At 44.5% G+C, this 17,098-nt stretch overlaps 1 protein-coding gene across 18 annotated transcripts in view; it reads right to left on the reverse strand.

Annotated features, from left to right (window-relative positions):
* PLEKHA6 (pleckstrin homology domain containing A6) overlaps positions 1 to 17,098 on the reverse strand; it is a 220,861-nt gene that overhangs the window by 18,511 nt on the left and 185,252 nt on the right. For 16 of the 18 annotated variants that reach the window (XM_074222453.1, XM_074222438.1, XM_074222436.1 and 13 more), the window contains 8 exons: positions 14,992 to 15,511; positions 14,266 to 14,352; positions 7,676 to 7,756; positions 6,621 to 6,689; positions 5,063 to 5,143; positions 4,621 to 4,770; positions 3,249 to 3,344; positions 370 to 481 (listed from right to left, as the gene is read on the reverse strand). In XM_074222453.1, the coding sequence (XP_074078554.1) occupies positions 370 to 481; positions 3,249 to 3,344; positions 4,621 to 4,770; positions 5,063 to 5,143; positions 6,621 to 6,689; positions 7,676 to 7,756; positions 14,266 to 14,352; positions 14,992 to 15,511 (1,196 nt within the window). The remainder of the gene's footprint in view (positions 1 to 369; positions 482 to 3,248; positions 3,345 to 4,620; positions 4,771 to 5,062; positions 5,144 to 6,620; positions 6,690 to 7,675; positions 7,757 to 14,265; positions 14,353 to 14,991; positions 15,512 to 17,098) is intronic. The other 2 variants (XM_074222440.1, XM_074222441.1) reach the window with 2 other exon arrangements.

A 17,098-nucleotide genomic window follows, 5' to 3' on the forward strand; every position in this document is an offset into this window, starting at 1 on the left:
AACTTAATACTTTTTCCATTTTTTTTTAGAAGGAGGAGAGGGAATTATAGGATCTCGTGTCCTTAGATATTCTGCTTGGGGGTAGGGGTGTCCTGGCCATCTGGGAGTGCTTTCCCCCTTTTAGGGAGAGATTACTCCTTTCTAGGGAAAAGGGGATAACTCTCTGGTCCCAAATGCAGAGTGAATGATTAAATTACCAGGAGGCCCTATGCCAGGGAGGGAAATCAAGGGCACCATCAACACAATGCTCAAGGTAGGGGATGCCAAGAGTTGGGGTCAAGGCCAGGTTCAGGTTCATAGTTCATGGTCCCTTGGAGGCTTAAGATACCAGAGAGGTCAGGTCAGGTAGCAGAGGGGAGGAGTGCCCACCTCGGTGTTTGGCAGTGTCTGTGCCTCGGGATGGGTTGTTCTTCCGAAGGCCCTCCATCACATCCTGGATCCTCCAGATCTCCTTTTGGATTTGCCTATTAAGGGGCTCGTTCTGAAAAAGGCAGGGGAATAAAGGCAAATTCAGCCAACTGTGGGTCCCCCTTTATCCAATTTTCCCTGCTCCTCCCTAATTCTCCAGCCCCATCCTCCAATCACTCATTTCCCTAGTTTGAGATGCCTTTGTTAGTCCCTAAGCCTAGGAACTATGAGCAGGCTTCTGACTCTCTAGGATCAACTACCAAACCCTTTATTTGACATTTCCATTTCTTCTAATCTCCAGTTTTCTTACACTTTTTGCCTCTCCACTTTCTCCACAGTTCAACTTCCTTGAGTTTCTAAATTTTTCTTACACAAATCTTGATTTCATGTCTTTGTTCTGACTGTCCCCTATGCCTGGTTATTCCAACAATCTCTCCTTTAAGACTCAGTTCAAGATCCATCTTCTACAGGAAAACTTAACTAGTATAATCTACCCATAGTAAGTGTTTTCCCCCAGGTTTCCTTCAATTTTTTGGTATTGGTTACCCAGGGTCATACAGCTAGTAAGTGTTTAAGGCTGGATTTAAACTCAAGTCCAGCATTCTATCCACTGTGCCACCCAGCTGCCTTGTATACATTATATATTTATGCTTATTTATATGCTATCTCTTCCAAGGTAGCATCAAAGCACCTTTGAGGACAGGGACTGCTTATATCTTTCTTTGTATCTCTAGCTCTTTGCACAGACTTGACATACAAAAAATCCTTAAATGCTTGGTGACTAACTCAAGGTGGGGGCAGTATTGGGGCTCTTGGCTGGATCAGCATCCTTCCCATAAGCAGTCTCCTTCCCACTCAGCATCTTCTTTAAAACAAACTGCCTTGGAGAACACTGGAGAGTGGGTTACAGGGAAAGTGGCTTTAAACAAACAGTGGAAGGAAAGGGGCTCAGAAGGAGTTATCCTGGACCTTCCTCTGAGCAGACTTACCCTGGAATTTTGCCCTAGAATTGAACCTGAGGATACCCTAATATGACTCCATCATAACTAAGACTAGAAAACTGAGCCACAATGAAATGACTCACTCAAGGTTGTATAGCTTACGAAATGACAGACGCTAGATTCAAACTCAAGTTTCCTGACCCTCAAATCCAAGACATTCCCATTATCCCACCCTATCTGTAAGCTAGTGAATTACACTGGGGCAATATTAAGATCTTCACCTCCAGTGTACTGTATTTCCCCACATTCCCCTTTTGTAATAATAGCGGTTAGCTTTCCTTAGACTTGTATTTACAATAATCTGGTTTTTTAGTATTTATAATAATAGTTAACATTTAACAGTTAACAGGGTTTCTCATTGGATCCTCACCACCCTGGGAAGTAGGTATGTTTAGAATCCCTATTCTATAGATGGGAAAACTGAGGTAGACAGAGGTCAGGTGATTTACCCAAGGTTACACAACTAATGTGTCTAAAGTCAGATTAGTCTTCCTGAGGTTCAGCACTCTATCTACTTCTTCTAACTTAACCTAATAATTTATATTTATATAGTGCTTTAAGGTTTATAAAGATCTTTTGTCACAATAGTCCTTTAAGATAAGTAGTGTTGGAGCACCTAGGTGGTGCAGTGGATAGAGCACAGACCCTGGAGTCAGGAGATCAGGAGTTCGGATATGACCTCAGACACTTAGTTAACTAGCTGTGTGGCCTTGGGCAAGCCACCTAACCTCATTGCCTTGCAAAAAAAAAAAACCTTATAAAAAAAGATAAATAGTGTCAATGTGCTTATGACCAGATGAAGAAACAGAGATCAAGCATCTCACTCTCAAGGTGGAGCAATTAGGTGGCACAGTTGATACAGCACCAGCCTTGGAGTCAGGAGGTACCTGAATTCAAATTCAACCTAGACACTTAATACTTACTTAGCTGTGTGACCTTGGGTAAGTCACTTAACCCCATTGCCTTGCCCCCCCAAAAAAAAGAATGAAAGGAAAGAATGAATCAGTCTCCTTACTCTAAATTGAGGGCTCTTCCCCCTCTATCATATTGCCTTCCTATTGAAGAATTAATCCCAGACTATAGAGTTAATGGCCAAGGCAATGGTCACTGCATGTTTAAAGATCTAATGAATTAGATGCAGCAGTGATTTGTGAGTTGATTTTTATTTTTTATTTTCAGTGTTTGCAATATACTACACCAGGCATTCTAGGTCTGCTATTGAAGAGGTCATGACTTATTGGTCCCATAATTAGCCAGTTCCATAGTAGGAGTGGAGATTAGGATCAGGAGAACTACAGATAAGTAGAGAGGGATGGGGAATGGGGCTAGGGTGGGATAGAGGTTGTTAGAGATTGAGAGATGTGGTTTGCAAAGCTAACTAAGGAAAAGGTAGGCATTCGCAATATAAGACAGCACTACAAAACAACCAGATGCCAGAGGTCACCATATTTATCCCCCTGTCTCCTACAAAGAAACCAAACAGATAAATGTCTCTTTTATTCTTAAATTCTTCTAGGAAGGCAGTTACATAGTTTTTTTCCATTGCCTTCTTGTGTTTTAAAAACCTTGCAGTCAGGAAGTCTTATCTCTAACCTGAATTCCGGCCCCTCATTTTTACTCTTTTTGTTGACATGGAGATCTGGTCATCTTTAAGGGCCATTCAGACTTAAAGCCTATTGTCCCTCAGCCTTCTTTCTTTGTCTCAGGAAGTTTCTTCCTCCTTTAATCTCCTAGGCTTAAAGGCAAATTAAAAAGCTGACAAAGTCCCTTTAGCCCTAGATTGAAGGGGTTCTGGCCAGACCTCCCTCCTTCCCCCATCTATCCTAGGGCCCTGCTCACCTGGATGTCCAAGTTGAGCTGCTCCCACAAGTCATCATGCAGGGCAGAGACCTCCCCCTCTAGAGTTTCATACTCTATCGTGCTGTTAGTCAAAGCCTGTAGCAAGTGGGGAGGGGAGGGGAGGATAGCTGAGAAAGCCTTGTCACCAAGAAGTTCCCCCTCCCACCCCAGTCCTGGGAAGCAGAAGGCAGGTGATCCAGAGGTAGAGGCCAAGATGAGAAGCTGGGAGTATTTTCCTAGTTAGGTATTGGGATGCCCATGTTGGGCATGGAAAATCCTTGGGGGCATATGGAGAGCAAAAAAGTAAAAGGGCTCAAGAAACAAACCCTAGTGTTGGCTAAATCATGGTGGAAGGGAGAAGAGTCCTTTCTCCTTTCTCTTCCCAGCCCCCCATATACACAACCTCTAGCAAAAGAACAAGATAGGAAATCAATCCCTCACCGGAGGATGTTAGTTGGAAATGAAAGCTTAAAAGTAAAAAAGAAATTAAAACTCTCCTTCACCCAAGCATATGGGGGGGAAGGAAGAGGTTAATTCTCTTCCTCCCCTACCGAGGACTGATCATTCCAGTTGTCTAGAAAGCAAAGAAACTTAGTCAGGGAGAAGATGACAAAGAGGAAGGCCTGTTAGTAAATTATGCCCCAGCCAGAAGGAGGTTTCATTCCCTAAAGCCATAGGATCATCCACTGTGGAAGAAGGGGGAGTAAGGAGGAAATGGAGACCCAGAGAGATGACTTGCTTTTGGGTAGGAAGAAAGTCACTGAGCTACAATCTGAAGTATGATTTCCCTACCAGGCCTCTTTTCATAAGGTCATAGAAGAATTGGGAGAACTTCAGAGACCATCCTTTCCAACCCCCTCATTTTACAAGACAAGGGAGGTTGGGAGAAGTGAAGTCATTTCTCCAAGATCCCACAGGCAGTAAACGACACAGCCAGGGCTCCTTGGTCCCTGGATTGCTCAGCTCTTTCTCATTCTCCATCTCTCACTGGAGATGTCTGCCTTGCCCATACTGAGCAAGACTGGTAGAGCTGTAACTTCTTTCCTATATGCAATTTGGTCTCCATGGGAACCTTGACAATAAAGGCATTAAAAGAACCAGAGAAATAATGCCCTCTTGGACTTCTTACTCCCCCCACTACACCCAGGATGAGTCCCCATGTCTACCTGGTTAATGGGAAAGGGGATGATTTCATCTATTTTACTGTCCATAAGCTAATATGCCTATTATTTATTTATAATATGCCTGTTTTTATACTGTTTACCACAGGCCAGAAGGGGATGCTCTTTTCATCATCACTCCCCTCCAGGGACAGGTGGTATGTTAAGAGGCTGAATTTCTGGGGGAAAGGTTCCCCCCCTCCCCCAGTTACCGTAGTAGCCTGGGACAACTCGACTCGAATGTTGATCAGCTGGTTCTGCAAGGATTCCTTTTTATGCAACAGTTTCTCAGGATAGGAGGACTGGTTCCCAAACATCTCCATCTCTTGGTGGGTACCCATCAAAGCACTCTCCAGGCTCTCCTGGATGGGGAGAGGAAAGGTGATGAGAAATGTCTGGATTTCCCCCAGAGGACATTGAGACCAGGGCAGTCTGGTTGCATGGGGATTTGAGCAGCTTATTCAAGAAAAGCTTTAAACCTGTCTTTTTTTCCAGGCCACTGAATGGATGAGAGTTCAATTAAAGGTCTAAGAGAAACATTCCTTTCTCTGCAGATGGATAGAGATAGCAGACTAGATCCCCTCTGATTTAGCCTTTGTCGAGTCACCTCTCAAGTCCATTCCATTGCTTTTGAGATCCTTTCAGGACCCTTACCTTCTCTGCCCGGAGTTGCTGAACAAGTCGTTCCTGTTCTCTCACTGCCTTGTTCTGTTCACATAGTTTGCCCAGAAGCTTCTGAGGTCCAGGGAAGAAAACGAAGAATAAAAGAAAAAGGTGAACAATTTAAATCATGGAGCCTGGTGAGCTGAGTTGACTGGGCTCATTCACCAGATAGATACTACCACCCTGCTGAGATCCACCATGTCTCTCAAAGCCCTAGACTTTCTAAAAGTTGGTAGACTTTATAGTTACCTAGGCAACAGAGAAATAGAGGGATGGGTCCTTCATTCTGGAGGGACCCTGCCCACCATCCCACTGGGAAAGGGGACATGAACATATTCTTCGAGTTGAGTCAACAACCAAGGAACTGAGAATTTATAATGTCCAGTAAACCCTTCTACTTTCCTTGGTGCTGAACATGAAGTAACTAGCATAGCAGAAAGAGTCCTGGAATCATTATCAGAAAGCTTAGGTTTGAGACCCAGTGCTGCCTCCTACTAGCTAGACAACTCATTTAATCTCTGACCCTCAGTTCCTTCATCTGTAAAATGGAATAATAAAACTTGGAGTACCATAGTGAAGAACATAGAGGGCCAGCCTGGGAGTCATAAAAACCCTGCAAGGTAGATGCATTTGTGATGCTGAATTTACAGAAACTGAGGCAGAGTTGATAGGATTAGTCCAGGGTTCCCACAGCCCAAATTTGGATTAGTATTAAGTTTTTGATCTCACTCCTGATGTTCTAGCCATGGCATTACTAGTTCCCTCTTCTATTAGAGCTAGTTTATCTTTCGACATATGCAGCAGGATCTAGTTCTAGACTGGGACAGGACACCTCAGAGGCCATCTAGACCAAGGCTCTCATTTATATCTAGTCTCCCACTCTCAAGGTCCTGGGAAGTCAATTGATTCATCATCTGAGTTCAAAGAGGGTTCTCTGGCTTCAGAGTTAGTGTTCTTTCTACTGAACCACACTGCCTCCCTTGAAGACTTAAGTTCTTTTTTTGCAAGGCAAACAGGGTTAAGTGGCTTGCCCAAGGCCACACAGCTAGGTAATTATTAAGTGTCTGAGACCGGATTGGAACCCAGGTACTCCTGACTCCAAGGCCAGTGCTTTATCCACTACACCACCTAGCCACCCAAACTTAAGTTCTTTGAAAGCAGCATCTACAGAATAAGTGGCCAATAAATCCTAGCTAATTGAGTTCTCCTCTCCGTGTACCCCCCCTTCACAAATGCTATATCCTATGGTCAGGGAAGATCCATGGGTCTGAGGATAACCCACTCTTCTGACCCTGGGATCCAAGCCTGAGAGAGGTGTACACATGAACAAGAACAGGAAGGCAGTAAGAAAAAGTGAGCCATTGGGCTGGAGGAAATGAAAGTAGTTGGGTGGGCTGTCTCTGTGACCAAGGGTATGAGTCAAATGAATGGAAAACCAATGGGAAGAGAGATGGATGGAGAGAGAACCTCCGTGGAGGAGAGGGCAGATGAGGGACGACAGCAGGAAGAGCCTGGACTGGACAGAGGAAGCAAGGAGAGCTGCTCTTACATCGGTATCTTGCTCGTTTAACTTGTAGGTGTGGAGACCATCCCGAAACACTTCTGGGTAAGAAGGAACCTATTGGAGAGAAAACTGGTTACTACAACAGACATGATAAGGCTGGAGGTGATGGGGATGCTGACCTCTCAGCTTTCATTCAATTGTTGTTCAACTTCCAACAACATCTTTGGCTTCAGCTTCAAAATCTGGACTGGAGTCATGTTCTGTTCTACTAGCTGAAGGAATTAGGAGATCTCAATCTATGCCTCAGTCCCCATCACTAATATGGAGACACCTCTGCCTCTTGTCCTTTGAAGTCAAGTATATTTTAGGGATGACCTGGAGATGCTAGTCACACTCACCTCTTGGCCCTTCCCCCTATAATCCCTGCCTCCAACTTTTGGAAATCTGCTGCAGAATGGGGCAACTTTGACTTGCTTGGGTGGTAACAGGGACTCAATTGATTGACTGGGAAAAGGGGTGCTTCTATTGTGGTGAGTAATGGTAGCAATGTAGGATGAAAATGTTTGAAAGCCAACTCCACTAGACAGAACCAGACAGAGTTCAGCCTACACCCAGAAGTGGCAGGAGCTCTGAAGGGATTCTGGGGCTAGGATGTCCCACCTGGAGAGAAGGCCATATCATACCCCTAGGTTCTGATATTGGGATGGCACCAAATAGTCCTATCCAAACCCTTAGCCTAATCTGCTCTTATCAAGAAGGGAGAGTTTTCAAAACAGGAGTTCTGGGCAAATGACAATGCCTACCCAACCCCTAGAGAACTGATGATCCCAGGGCAGATGTTGGCCATGGCCAGGTGCTGCATGAATGATTTTGATGGAGTAGCAAATGGGCTTTGATGTTCTCCCCATGCAAGAGAAGAACATCAGAACCATGATGATGTTGAGAAAGGGAAGCCAAGGTAAGCGCATTTCAATGGAGATGACACTTGGGAGATGGGAGCATAGGATGCTGAAACCCCTTGCTCCTGGATGGGTTGGTTCTACCATGCACAAGCAGCTGAAATGACATTAGCAGAGAATGCTGCTAGGCAGGGGTCTTACTTGCATGAATAGCTGGGCCCTGGGGGAAGAATTTTCCACCATTCGGTTCACCATACTGATGAGAGTCTCACTCTCATTCATCTGCAGCAAAGGGAGGAAGGGACAGTTCAGACAGACAAGCACACAAGCAAACATACACAACCACACAGTCACATACATACAACACACACATAAACACACACACACACACACACACACACACACATTTCCTTTCTGTTGCCAAATTTCCCAACCTTGGCCACTTAATGTGACCTTAGGCTTGGTTTAGGAAGAGGGAAAAGAGGCAAGTTGTCAACTTCCTCTGTGAGCAACTACACACTTCCTAGCAGTTTTCATCTGTTTCCCTTTCTGAAATTTGTCTTAGGAGATGTACCATGGCTACCCTATATTAAGGGCTATAAGGAGGGTCAAGAGGCTACTTACTAGGAAGACAAGATTTAAACAAACACCCAAACAACAATCACAACAAAAAGCCCAGCCCACAAACATCTTTGCCAATCTGCTACTCTTTAGGGGCCCCAATGAGATTAGCCAAAGCCATTTTCCTTTCCCTGTTCCTGTTCCTCCAGCTCCCCACACTGCTCAATTCAAAGATTATATTCTGACTAATCTGACTGAATCCCTTCAGCCTTGCTGCCTAAATAGCTGTTCTCCTAAAATGTTGAACTAAAATAAAAAGGGAAAAGTCAGAATTCAAACCCCTATAGGACAGGTAGACCTTCCACAAACAGGTGCCTGGAGTTTTCTTTCTGATCCCACCCCACCTCTGTTCCAACTACAGTAAAATGAGATTGTTAATTGCAGTTTCCAGAGCTGGGCTATTGCTGTTGCATCCAGGGAGAGCTTGGATGAGGCTGCAGAGCAAACAAGGAGGCTGAACCAAGCAAGCTATGTTAAAGGGACAACAGAGGTTGATGGGAATATGGTGCTAGGCCTTGGAGGGTCATCCAATCTGGCCTGCCATGTCAAGGCCAAGCATGAGGAGACATAAACTAACACAGAACAGGATAGGGAAATGAGTCCGTAATTAAATGGCATTCTGCTGTTAGGCAAAGTTGAAGGCAGGACTCTGATTTTTTTTTAACCTACTGGATCTCAAAATTTCAGGGGGCATTAGGGACACCAAAGGGGGAAACTTTCCATTTTCAGACTTGTCTGAGAACTTGTCATATTTTCAGAGCAGGAACGTTGGATGACAAATAGGTTAGAAAATGTCCTTTGACTGTGTCCCTTTAACTCAATCATTCCAAAGGAGGAGAGCAAAAGACAGAGGAGTTTAATAGGGAGGTTTGAGAGGTTGGCAGAAAAGAGGGGAGCAGATCTGGGAGGCAGCTAGGAGGTATACAGGTTAGGAGAAGCAGGTGACGAGATTTCCCTAAGGTCACACAACTAATTCTTGGCCAAACTGGGCTTTGAGCCCAGGTTCTGACTCCAAATACAATGTTCTTTCCATGGAATCACATAGCTGGGGCTGGTGGCAGGACTGTAGTCATGGAGAAGTCCTCGAAGAGATTTATGCCTCCCCTTCACACACCCTTTAGTTCTACTCTAACACACATGTGATCCTTAGTCCCATTCCAGAGTCTGTAGGAATTGTATCTGCCTTTCAGCTGAGCAGGCAGAAATGTGAAGACAAATGTTTGCACTAATCTTGGGGGAAAAAACCAAACATTAGCCCTGGAGCTTCTTTTTCTTCTCCAAGACTGTGCTAATGGCCACACTAATTTGCCTTCTATAAGACCTTTCACTCAATTATGCTCCTAACATTTCCTGTTAGATGTATTTGTGGAAATATGGGGGAAGTAATTGAGAGTGTCCTTGTTCTACATTTTTCAATTGTCTGCCATTTTGTAACCCCATTTTGGGTCTTCTTGGCAAAAATAATCAAGTGGTCTGCCATTTCCTTCTTCCAGCTCATTTTACAGATGAGGAAACTAAGGCAGATAAGTTTAAGTGACTTCCTAGCTGCTCCTCCTGTCAATGATTCAATTCAATTGGGATAATCAAGAAATAAACCAACAAACTTTTGTTTAGCACCTACAATGTGCTATTGTATGTGTGTGTGTGTGTGTGTGTGTGTGTGTGTGTGTGTGTGTGTGTATGTGTGTATGAAGAGAGATGTACACAAGGGAAAAGTTGGAAAGGGGAAGGAGGGGAGTAGGCTGCCATTCTCTCTAAGTGGCAACAAATACCTTCTGAGACACCCAGTGTATTTGCTTCCAGGCATCTGTCAATCTCACTTCTTTTAACTGACTTCAGGGGAGGAAGGGGGTTGGAGCTGAAGGAAAACTGCTGATACTGGAATGGGTGTCAAGAGACTTAGTTCTGGTCTCAGACCAGACTCATTGTATGATATTGAACCCATTCACAGGTTCCTTGGATCAGTTTTCCCATCCTAAGGGGGGGGGATCCTCTTTGGCTCTTCCTGTCTTCTAGGGAAAATAAGGCAAGGAAAAAGATCATGAGATTTAGATCTGGAAAAAACATTAGGAATCATCTAGTCCAAGCTCCTCCTGTTACAGATATGGAAACTGGGACACAAATAGCTTATGTGATTTTCACAGTGGCAGAATGGAGATTGGAATCCGAGTCTTCTAACCTTTGATTCAATACTTCCTTCATTACATCTCTCTCAAAAGATTCTAGCTAACAGAATACCTTGTAAATAAAATAGGTGCCCCAAATATTCTTGTTGATTGATGAAATTTGGAAAATAACAGTGAATATGAGCCATTATTCTAAGTGATTATGTCATCTGTAAGGCAGTCAAGTGAAAAGTCAGTTGCTGAGAAGCATCCAAGTTGATGGAATAGCTTTTGTCCTATGGTAGGAAGTGTTCTCCTCTTGTTGGCTTCTGAAAGGATAGGGCCAGAGGAGAAAGAAGTCCAAGTGTCACATGTTAGAAGTATCTGGGCTCAAGAGTGAGGCTAAAGGCTCCTTCACTGCAGAATCCCATTCAGTTTTGGCATTCTGGGATTGCAATCAGAGAATGGAGGCCAGGGGACTCAAAGACTTAGGGCTGGGAAAGTACTTAGAGAAATCATCAATTTAGTCTAGTTTCAATCCAAATATGATCTGGGAACCAACTATCCCAAGACTCTGAGGGTGTCCCAAGGACAAAACTCTTTTCATAAAAACCCTAAGATGTTTGAATTTCTGGTATAGAGAATATTAAAGATATAATCTAGATAATAACTCTGTGGGAAGGAGTATACTTGGTAATTTTTAAAAGAGACAAAAAAAATTGAGAATCACTGATCTATATTTTAGGAATATAGGCCAGGAACAAGGAAATTATTTGGCCAAGGCCAAATTCATTGATGTGGAAATAGGAATGTGAGCTCCCAAGGGTCAAGGACCAAATTTTCTTGATTCTTCATTATGCAATAGATTCACATCCACACTTGAGGGTTCTGTGATTTCATTGTTGGAAGACCTTCCTCCACCAACCAACTCACAGCCCTACAAGTCTCAGGTAAATTTCTTTAAGATTTTCCTCTTCTCCCATAATGATGATGGAGCCTTCTGTCTGAGATGATCTTGTTTAATTCTGTCTAGCTTATTTGTACACATGTATTTCTGTATTGTCTCCTCAGTTAGAATGTGAACCCCCTAAGGGAAGGGAGAGCTTTTACTTCACAAATACTTGGCAAATTGTAAGCACTTAAAATGCTTATTTATTTGAAACCCCTTTTAACTTTATAAGGGCAGCTGTATGGTATGATGTATAAAGTGGTGGAACTGTAGTCAGGAAGACACCTCTCCATGAGTTCAAATCCAGCCTCAGCTACTTATTAAGTATAGCTGACTTGGCTGACCCTAGACAAGTCACTTAACCCTATTTGCCACAGTTTCCTCATCTGTAAAATGAGCTGGAGAAGGACATGGCAAACCACTTCAGTGTCTTTCTTGAAAAAAACCCAAATGGGATCATAATGAGTCAAACATTATTGAAAAATGGCTGAACAGTAGCATCCATTTCAATTTTGTAGACAATCTTCTTGAGTTGCTATTCATTCTAAGGATGTCCCTTTCTGAACTTAGACCCATCTTTGAAGGGCTGATAAGCAATACTGAACCAATGCTGAGCAGAGAGGGTAAGCCAACTGAACCCCCCAGCAGTGTTTGCCTCTAACTCTGGAATAAGCTTCCAGAAAAAGACATCCACCTCCAAACTATAAAGGACCTCAGGAGTTTGGCTGGATAATATGCTACATCAATACTTGTTAAATTGAGCTAAAGACAGAGGATCTCAGCCACAAGAGGAAGGGTGCACACCTTGGAGTTACTTCTGCCAAATTTGGCCTATAACAAGATGCTTCATTTCAATGGGCTTTGGTTGACATATTATAGCATTCACCCTTCATGGGATACTTTAAAGACCTCAGATTTAAGTCAATGTGGTTTCCTCCTTCACCAATAGAGAATGGATCTCCACAAACCATAGAAGACAGCCTTTTTTGAGTTACTGCAGTCAAAGGTAATGACTCTTTAGTGACCAGTATTGTACAATGAACTTCACCAGGGCCAGTCTTTCCAACTTGGTAAGACCAGCTATAGGTTCTGCTTTTTGAAACCCCTAGCTGAGAAGGGACATTGCTGACCCTCTCTGAACAAAAGGGAGAGAAAATCAGCTGTCACTGCTTCTGCCTTGTCCAACAGGCTAGAGAGGGAGGGAAGAATATCCCTGGGGCAGGTTGGGCACATGCCTAGGGCTGAGGCTGTCTCTGCTAAGGCTCAGGCCACAGCTGCTCCCTTCTCTACTCCTGGAAAAATACAAATTCCCATCTGCCTTCTGGGGCTAGTCTAGGGTTGGGTGGTATAAAACAGGAGATGGTATTCATTATTCATGTCATCCTTTATGGTTCTCTCTCTCTCTCTCTCTCTCCCCCTCACCACCCTCTGCCCTAAAGGGCTCTGAAGAGGAAGGGCGTAGGAGCAAATCAAAAAAATAAAAAATAAAAATAAAAAAGACCAGCCACTTTGTTGTATCCTAGGCATGCCAACAAAGATTATAAAATGGAGGGTGGGGGATGGGGAGTGGGTGGGATAGAGGACAGTGCAGGGTGAGGAAACAGGAGGGATCAGGATGGAGAAGGACGCACCAGCTCTGGCCTACCTGCTGATCCAAATACTCTAGGTTTCTTTGCAAGTGAAGATCTAAAAGTTCGTCCTACCAAGAGGCCAAGAGGGCCCCCACCAGCAACACAAACAAACAGGAACAGGACAAAAGAAAACAACAGAAAAGAAGAAGCAAAGCAGTTAGGTGTTAGTTGGGCAAGGACAATGAGTAGCTCTGGGTCCTGAGGGATTCCAGAAAGGGGACTGCCAGGGAGGAGGAGGAGAAGATGAGCGTGTTTGTTTTTGAGGCAGTTTGGTTTCGTTTACTTTCTTCAGCAGTTTTGTATGGAAGACACTCCCCACCAGAAGGGGAATTATGCCCTCCTGCCCATCTTCCCTGAGTTGGAACCACCCACACTGCCCCTCTCCTGAGGGATGCCCAGGCTCCTCAGGACTCTGAGGGAACAGCATCCTCCCAACAGCTCCTGAGGGCTTCTATGCCTCATTTGAAGGGGGAGTGAGCCTCCTGGGACAGGAGGAGGATCCTAGAATATCAAGGCTGGTTTGTAGGATATAGAACAGAAGTAGGAATCAGGAGGTCAAAGAACCAACTAGGTGGGTGGACCCATTGGCCTTTTTGGCAACCTTGTGGGTTCTACTGCTAACAACTTCCTAGGGGTTTTGTTGTGAGGAGAGGGCTCATTGCTGAGGGAGCTGGGGAAGGGATTCTTTCTGATATTCTAAAGAATCCTGGAGCTTAAAGGGAGAAATCAAAAGACTCCAACCTTGTCATTTCACAGATGAGGACACTGAAGTCCACAGGAGTGAAGTGACTTGATGAAGGTCACCCAGTGGCAAAGCTGTTCCTTTAGGCCAAACATCTGTTCTATTAGAAAGCCTCAGGAGAGAAAATCCAGGGAGAGGCAGAAGTGGGAGGAGGAGAGAGAAATAAAGAGATCAAGAGGGAGATTTATATTGGGGAGGCTCCTCCCATCAGCTATGCCCCAGAGCTCCTCCCTTAGTTGGGGATTAGAAAATAGTGAATATTTCTGGAACAGAGAAATCCTGGGGATATACTTCAGAGAGGAACTGAGGGGAGAGCTGCAATCCCGACAGGCACCACAACAAATTACTCATTTCCTGGGAATGATCTCCCCATCACCAGTGTCTCTAGTCTATGCCCCTCCACCCCTTCCATCTTGTGGAGATGAGCTATCAGGCATGGTAGGATGCCTGAAATTCATAATTCCTTCAGGCTATTATTCTCTTGTTTATTCATCCAAGCATCCAGAGAAGGGTAGGCTATACAGGGGCACAGTGGGACCTCTAGGCTAGGTGAAGCCAGGCTCAGATGGGAAGGTGAGCAAAGATGATGTCCTGTGGCTACTTTCTAAGAGCCAATTGAGTCCAGCAATAGGTCCAAGGTATGTCTGACCACCGTCCCAACGCATCCTTCAAGGTTGAGGGCAGATAAGAGGGAGAAAGGGAGAGAAGTCTTGAGAAGGGTATGGCAGGAAAGAGGAACATACCATTTTATCATGAACAGTAGGAGATGGTGGATAGTTGTAAGGGAATATTCCTGCAGGAACAGGCCTCCGGTCACCCAGGTAATCATACTGGAAGACAAAGCAGATGAGGCGGTAAGGTGGTCATGATGTGGACACTCTCAGCAAATTGAGGATCTCCTCCCTCACTCCCTCCATGGCAAAAGCTGTGAAGATGTAGACACCAGCTGCTCCCTCCTTGACAATGGGGATCAAGAATAAGCAGCTCCTTCTTTCCCTTCCCAAGTGTATGGATATAAGAAAAAGTGGTTCCATTACACAGGAAATGGGAAGCCACAAAAGGCAAGGTCTCTGTTGATGAACAATCAATCGATAAACATTAAGTAACTATTTGCCAGGGGATACGACAAGAGGCAAAAGACAGTCCCTGCCCTCAAGGAGCTTATAATTTAATGAATGGAGGGGCTGAAGTTGATGGGATGGCAGAAAGCCATTTCCCCTGTTATTCTGGCTTAGTGTCTCATAAAAAAAGTAGAAGAGAGATTGAAGATGATCTGATCTATTATCCTTATTTTTATAACTGAGGAGAAGGCTTGGGGAAATGAAGTGGCTAGCCCAGAGCCAAAAGGTTCATGAAAAGAAGAGCTGGCATCCTGTCCAATCCCCCCCACCCCAGGTCTCACTTAGAATTTTGGGGGGGAGGGGGGTGTCAAAGGTCAAAACTGGCATTGAGGCATTGAGGAGGCTCACCTTGGGGGAGCTGACAGATCTCCTCATCACATAGGCAGCAGGGTCGGCATAGATGTCCTCACTTCGAGGCGGCAATCGTTCAAAGCGGGCACTCGGTGACCGAGCAGGGGAGTAGACACGAGCCCGGCTGTAGGACCCTTGGCTAGGTGACCGGGGAACGGAATGGGAACGAGGCTGTAAGGAAAGGCGGCGAAGTGACCCTGAGGCAGCATCCAGTTCATCATAGTAGACGGGCTGCCGGGCCGGACTGGGGATCCAGACAGTGCTGTCCTGACGTCCATAGGCAGGAGGCTCCTTCCAATCCCGGAGCTGGTAGGTGGTGCTGCCCCCATTTCGGAAGGAGTGGCGCTTCTCCTCCAAGGCCCAGGGTGGGCTGATCCGATCATAGGCTGGCATTGAGCAGATACTGTCTGGGCGTACCCCTGGAGGGTAGAACTGGGGGTAGTCATCTGGGTACTGTGGAGAGTAAGGGCCATAATACTCGGGGACTCGTCGGGACACAGGAAAGAACCTGGAAGGACTGAGAAAAAAAATCCATAATTTATAAACAACCTTGAGGTAGACCTTGGGAGTGCCTAATCTAGGAGTTCTCAACCTGGGAGCCATTGAGCCTCAGGGGGCCCCCTGATTATTCTAAGTCAGGGGGTTCTTCAAATACACATGCAAATCCATAAATAAACAGATAACTCTTTTATAGAATGTCTCTGCTCATGCAGAATATGACACACACATAGATTAAGAGTAAGAGAGTCAAGAAGAGACCTGGGCTCAAATCTAAAATCTGGCAGGAACTTAATAAACCAGAGGGTTAATTTCCTCACTTATAACACTGGGATAATTCCACTTATGTGACCTCTCTGCCTAGCAGAACTGTTCTAATAGAAGCACTATGCTAACAGAAAAGCAGACTACATTTTCTTTTGTCCTTAATTCTATGATTTCATCCTCAAGGAGGACTCTCTTCCCCAATGCGATCAGCACCTGTCTGCAACCTACAGACAGAGAGCTGCTGCCTCATGAAACAGAACATGATTTGTCCAGGATCACACTAAATATTGATCAGAAATGGGGTTAGGAATATCTGCACGCAGACATTCCTGAATCCATGGCCAACTTTCTATTATTTCTGTCTATTCAACAACTCATTTTGAGTCATGTCTGGCTCTCCGTGACCCCATTTGGGGTTTTCTTGGCAAAATTACCAGTGTTTTTCCATTTTCTTCAGCTCATTTTACAGATGAGAAAACTGAGGCAACGAGTGTCAAGCCCAGGATTGTACAGCTAGTTAAGTCTCTGAGGTTAGATTTGAACCCACAAAAATGAATCTTCCTGAGTCCAGACTGAGCATTTTACCAACTATATAGCATTCTAGCCATACTAGCTGCCTTGTTTTCCTGGAACTATATGAACACAATTACAAAACACTTTTCACACAAAGTAAATCAGATCTAAACAGCAGGGAGTAAATGATTACCTAATGCTGGCCTTAAACACACATGGATTAGTGTCCTATTGTCTACAGCAAAGAGTGTGGAATCTGGAGCCAGTCTCTGAGCTTAAACTATGGCTCTGCTATTTGTAGGTCTCAGTTTCTCCATCTGTAAAATGAGGGAGTACAATGAGGTAACCCCTAAAGTTCCTTTTAGCTTTAAATCTATGATCCTGTTTCAGGAGCTAGGGAAGCTCCCTTACCTCCATCCTTTCCCAATATGGGTGCCTAAAATCCTGCCCTTCCAGTTTTATTTTTCTGACTTCTTTTCAAATGCAAAGTTAGCCTTCTTAGTGTTTATAAGACATTTTTTCATTTATACTTTGCACAAAAGCAAACAGATCCCAGAATTCATACTAGAATGGAAGTATCTCTAGGAAAGGTCTGAGGCATTCCCTGAGAAAGTTATCCAGACCTAGATGAGGCCAGACCAAGGGTCAACCACCCAGGGACTCAGGGAACCATTGCTTACTCTCTCTCTCTCTCTCTCTCTCTCTCTCTCTCTCTCTCTCTCTCTCTCTCTCTCAGGCTCAAAGACTTAGAGCCAGAAGAAACTTCAGAGAACTCTCATTTTGCAGATGAGGAAATTGAGGCCAAGAAGAATTACTTAACTGACTC

The sequence above is a fragment of the Macrotis lagotis genome, chromosome 2 (assembly GCF_037893015.1).
Source record: "Macrotis lagotis isolate mMagLag1 chromosome 2, bilby.v1.9.chrom.fasta, whole genome shotgun sequence".
Taxonomy (NCBI): domain Eukaryota; kingdom Metazoa; phylum Chordata; class Mammalia; order Peramelemorphia; family Peramelidae; genus Macrotis; species Macrotis lagotis.